Raw genomic sequence first — 4,976 nt, 5'->3', positions numbered from 1 at the left:
TCCCTCATGCTGACTGTGGCTGCAGCTTTGAGGGTCACTACTACCACTCAGGAGAAACTGTCATACTGGATGCAGACTGTGGGAGGCGCTGTACATGYAGCTATGGCTCCATGACTTGCAGCTCTCACAGCTGTGGTCAACATGAATCCTGCAGKGTGGAGRATGGAGTAAGAGGATGTACACCAAACAGCTTTGCAACATGTTGGATCAGAGGCCCAGGATCATATCATACATTTGATGGAGTGATGTACCAGTACCCAGGAGCATGTCGCCTGACCCTTGCCAAAGTTATGGGATCCTCTAATCATTCGCACTTCATGGTTACTGTGGAAAAGGTTCCACAGGGGCTGCAGGGTTTCTCCAATGTGCTAAAGTTTGAGGCAGAGGGAACACAAGTTACTATTGAGATGGCAAGTAGTAGCACTGTTAAGGTGAGTGATAGAAATCATTTTCTGCCAATAAAACAAATAGATAACATACAATGAAGTGTAATAACAGATTTGTTTGAAGACTATTACAACAAACTAATGTTTCATAAAATTTCAAACACTAAACAAATGTCATAAAAAGCATAACTTTTAGAGTTAGTCTGCAATACATTACAACCAGGACACGGGGATATTACAATTATCATAATTTTCACAACTTTTATGCATAATTAAGGTAAATTGTATTTTACTTCAGCCATATTCAAAATTTTGCTTCATAGTTTAAGTTTCAGATTTTGCTAATAATTTTTAGAGAAAGCATTTGATCCTAAATGGAATATTCACAGACAATGATGATAGTCAGCCTGTGCAAGAGTGTCTGAAAAGAAAAACTAATAAAGAAGAGTGAATAAGATCCTTGATTTAACTATGTTATCAAAACCTCTTGATCAAACWTAGTGTACATATTGCATATAGTGAGGTGACCCTTAGTGGACTCATCTTGAGCCTCTGTTTAATAAAAAAACAAAACAAATGTATGTTAAAAGTAAGAAAGAAAGTTAGCAAGATTTTATAGCTCTGCTATCCTACAAACATTGAATTCATTGAAAACATTTTTTATGAGTAAAAACTATTTATGCAAGCATTCTCTAGTGAGAAACAATGCAAAATTTGATTTCTCCATGCATTTGTAATGTTTGAACATCTACTGCAAAAAACGTCTAAAGTTTTTTTAAAATGTATTATAGGTTGATGGACAGCTGATCAGACTGCCATTCAGCTCTGGGTCCAACAGAATCCGCATYTTCCAAAGCAGCACTCACAGCGTCTTCCTTCGCACAGACTTTGGTGTAACTCTGCAGACTGTCTGGCCTCACTTTGTCCGTGTCACTGCACCAGGTGTCTACAGTGGTTYATTAGGTGGACTWTGTGGAAACTACAATGCTGACCAGCATGATGATTTCCGTACACCCAATGGCTCTCTGGTCAGTGACTCCCAGGTGTTTGGGGACAGTTGGCGAGATGGCTCCCTGGCAGATCACTGCGTGGAAAGCAGACCTCGTAACTCTGCCACTAATTTCAATTCCACTGAGTACTGTGGAGTTCTTACTTCACACACTGGACCATTTAGATCATGTTGGGCTGCAGTGAACCCATGGCAACAGGTAGATGCATGTGTAGGAATCCTTCAAGGCTCCAGAGATCCAACATCAACATTATGTGAGGTCCTACGAGATTATGCACTGATGTGCCAACATAACGGTGTATCCCTGGGACAGTGGAGGAATGCAACWGGCTGTGGTAAGTTCTAGAACCRCATTTGATAAAGATGCCTKTGAAATGAACATATKCATYACTTTTTACTTCTTTCACCTTTGTGCCTCTCAACAGAACTAACCTGTCCATCAAACAGCCATTATGAACTCTGTGGAAGTTCATGTCCATCTTCCTGCCCCAGCCTCTCCTTCCCCTTCACCTGTGACACTCAGTGCCAGGAGGGGTGCCAGTGTAATGATGGGTTTGTCCTCARTGGTAACCAGTGTGTGCCTCCAACATCCTGTGGATGCTTTCATGATGGACGCTACCGGCAAGCTGGTGAACAATTCTGGGACGGGGAAGAATGTCAGAGCTTTTGCACCTGTAATGGTGTCACTGGTATAGTCCAGTGTTCCCCAAATGCATGTGGACCTCAGGAGTCCTGCCATATTGTGGGGGGTGAGTTTGGCTGCCATCCCAATCCTCATGGTACCTGCTCTGCCTCTGGAGACCCTCACTACCTGACCTTTGATGGCAAGGCCTACGACTTCCAGGGAACCTGCCGCTATGTTCTGGCAACAGTTTGCAATGACACTRTGGACCTTCACCAGTTTTCTGTGAAAGCAAAGAATGAACCGTGGTTTGGACTGCCAGTTTCTATCACGGCTGAAGTTGCTGTTGATGTCTTTGGCTATAAAGTGCGTATGTCGAGAGGCAACTGGGGGACCGTGGAGGTAAGTGAAGCTTTCTCTGATAGAAGATTGCTGAAGATATTTAAAATCATCTGCAGTAGTTTGGAAATTTTACTCAGTACTTTTTAGAAGCCAAAATAACTGGGTGCATCACAAACAAACACCATTAAGTTCTTAAATATATACATCAGTAATAATCCAAACATATCAGTTATGTGTCTCCCATGAAATACTTTTCTTCTTTTTCACAGGTGAATGGAATCACAAGACACCTGCCAATTGTCTTCAATGGAAGCCTGTCAATTTTTGGAAGTGGATCTCAAACATTTGTCAACACAGAGTTTGGACTGAGTGTCATGTATGATGGAAGTAGCACAGTGTCCATTTCTGTCCCGCCAAGCTACAGGTAGCCTACTCTTCAACAAAGCTTTAATTTAAATTTCATTGTCTTCAATCCTATAGTTATCGTATTAATGCCTTTTTAGGATGGTTAAAAATAGTATTCCATCATTGTCTGTTTTATTGTTATTTAAGTGTTCAACATTTTCATTCAGTCTATCTTATCTTGAACAGAGGAAACATGTGTGGACTTTGTGGAAACTTCAATGGAAATCCAAATGATGACTTCCACACTCCAAGTGGAGCATCGTCCAACTCAGCAGATGTTTTTGGGGCAGCTTGGAAGGTTCCTGGGAACTACACCTGTAGTGACGGCTGTGGCTCTTCATGCGCACAATGCAACGATGATCGATCTGCCAGAGCCCAGTGTGAGGTGATTCAGGCAGCTGACGGCCCCTTCAGCTTCTGCCATGAGGAGGTGGATCCAGCACCGTATTTTAGAGACTGCGTCTTTGATGTCTGCGTGTCAGAAAATCGAGGCAGTGATCTTCTGTGCAGGGCTCTAGAGACATATGTCAGTGCCTGTCAGTCTGCTAATGTCCGAGTCTATCCTTGGAGGCAAAACACCACTTGCAGTGAGTATGGAAGGCAGTGTGCTATTAAAGTATTCAATCAAACAAGCATCTTCCTCAAATTTCTCTCAAAATATGTTTGAACTTGTTTTAACCCACTTGTCACCCTTTTTTCCTCAGGAATGGACTGCCCAGCCAACAGCCATTATGAGCTCTGTGGAACAGACTGTGGCCACACCTGTGCCAGCAGCATCGATGCTGCCTGTGACCATGTTTGCTCTGAGGGATGTTTCTGTGATGAAGGTTTTTCCAGGAGTGGAACAAGCTGTGTCCCTGTGGAAAGTTGTGGCTGCCAGCATGATGGATTCTACTTCAATGTAGGTCATTTTAGTTAACTTTATTCTTGATAAATTAGCTGAGAGTCAAGACACTTGCTGAATGGCTTTGAAGAATTAAACATCATTGAGGTGTTGCATTTCAAGAAAACAACTCACACATGATGCCACCTTGTATGACATCACAGCAAAACCAAAAGACAACATTTCAAAAAGAGAGTTTAGTAGACCTTCACAAATCTCCTTGGATAAAATTTCTTGATATCTTAAAGTATCATTTTCACCTATTCTCAAAATTATAGGCAAGGACGGTTCTGTCTCACAAAGACAAAAGAAAATGCTGGCTGAAGATGGGCTTAAAGACACACAGATAAGAAGCAGCCAATAGTCCAAATAGTCCAGGCCTTAAGGACAGAATATAGTTTTCAAATGCAACCCAACAAAGGAAAGCAAATGAGAAATGACAGGTGCCTTTCACCAAATAAAATGATCTTGTGTGGAATTAACATATATTTTCAGACATCAGCCAGAAGGTTTTAAGGTTGTGGGTTCAATTCTAGCTTCCACCTTTTACACATCAATGTGCTCCTGGATCGTTAGTTGTTTACTGATCTTCGAATTGGTGCATGAATGTATGCACATTAGTTAGTGTGATTGGATGAATGTAGCTATAGTGCAAAGCTCTCTGAGTGCTCCCTATGACTAGAGAAACACTACAATTCAGTCATTTTCTATTTACCTTTTGAAGTTTTCATAGATTTGCAGAAATTAGCATTAGAACATTTCCTTTAAGTACTCTGTAGCTATACTGGGTGGTATGTGCTTTCCAGTCAAAACTCAAGTATGAGAATAGGCTATATATATATCGTCTCAATCTTTTGTGGGCCACCCAGTTTGGAAATTCTTCCATTAATTAACAAAAGCCTTAACTGACAGGAAGGAGTGGAAACTTGGCAAGGGTAAATTGGTAATCAGGTTCTACATGATGTAGTTTTACAACTTTCAGACAAAGAAGCATTGCTGTAGTACTTTCCTAATTACCTCAAGGTTCATATATTCTTAATGTTGTCACACAACATAATATTTTCACTTGTTTCTCATCTTGCAGGCTGGTGAGTCCTTCTGGACAGACGGTTGCTCCCAACGGTGTGAATGTCAAGCGCCCAATGTCCTGATCTGCAGTCCCTCATCATGCACTCCTGCACAAGAGTGCACCATCAGAGATGGCCATCTGGGCTGTTATGAYGCCATGTCTACCTGTACTGTATGGGGTGATCCACATTACATCACCTTCGATGGAGCCCTGGCTCATTTTCAGGGATCATGCTCTTACATCATCACTGAGAGTTTGAG

At 41.7% G+C, this 4,976-nt stretch overlaps 1 protein-coding gene across 1 annotated transcript in view; it reads left to right on the top strand.

Moving 5' to 3' along the window:
• The first annotated feature begins 6 nt into the window (after nt 1-6).
• The window catches only part of LOC103481798 (IgGFc-binding protein-like), an 83,158-nt gene continuing 78,188 nt past the window's right edge, over nt 7-4,976 (top strand). Inside the window, exons 1-6 of the mRNA XM_017310620.1 lie at nt 7-431; nt 1,178-1,730; nt 1,821-2,419; nt 2,629-2,783; nt 2,951-3,351; nt 3,469-3,665. Of these exons, the coding sequence (XP_017166109.1) occupies nt 111-431; nt 1,178-1,730; nt 1,821-2,419; nt 2,629-2,783; nt 2,951-3,351; nt 3,469-3,665 (2,226 nt within the window). The 5' untranslated portion in view covers nt 7-110. The remainder of the gene's footprint in view (nt 432-1,177; nt 1,731-1,820; nt 2,420-2,628; nt 2,784-2,950; nt 3,352-3,468; nt 3,666-4,976) is intronic.

Source organism: Poecilia reticulata, linkage group LG19 (assembly GCF_000633615.1).
Source record: "Poecilia reticulata strain Guanapo linkage group LG19, Guppy_female_1.0+MT, whole genome shotgun sequence".
In the NCBI taxonomy this organism is placed as follows: Eukaryota; Metazoa; Chordata; class Actinopteri; order Cyprinodontiformes; family Poeciliidae; genus Poecilia; species Poecilia reticulata.
The sequence above is the reverse complement of the archived record's forward strand: the minus strand, read 5'-3'. Positions and strand labels throughout refer to the sequence as shown.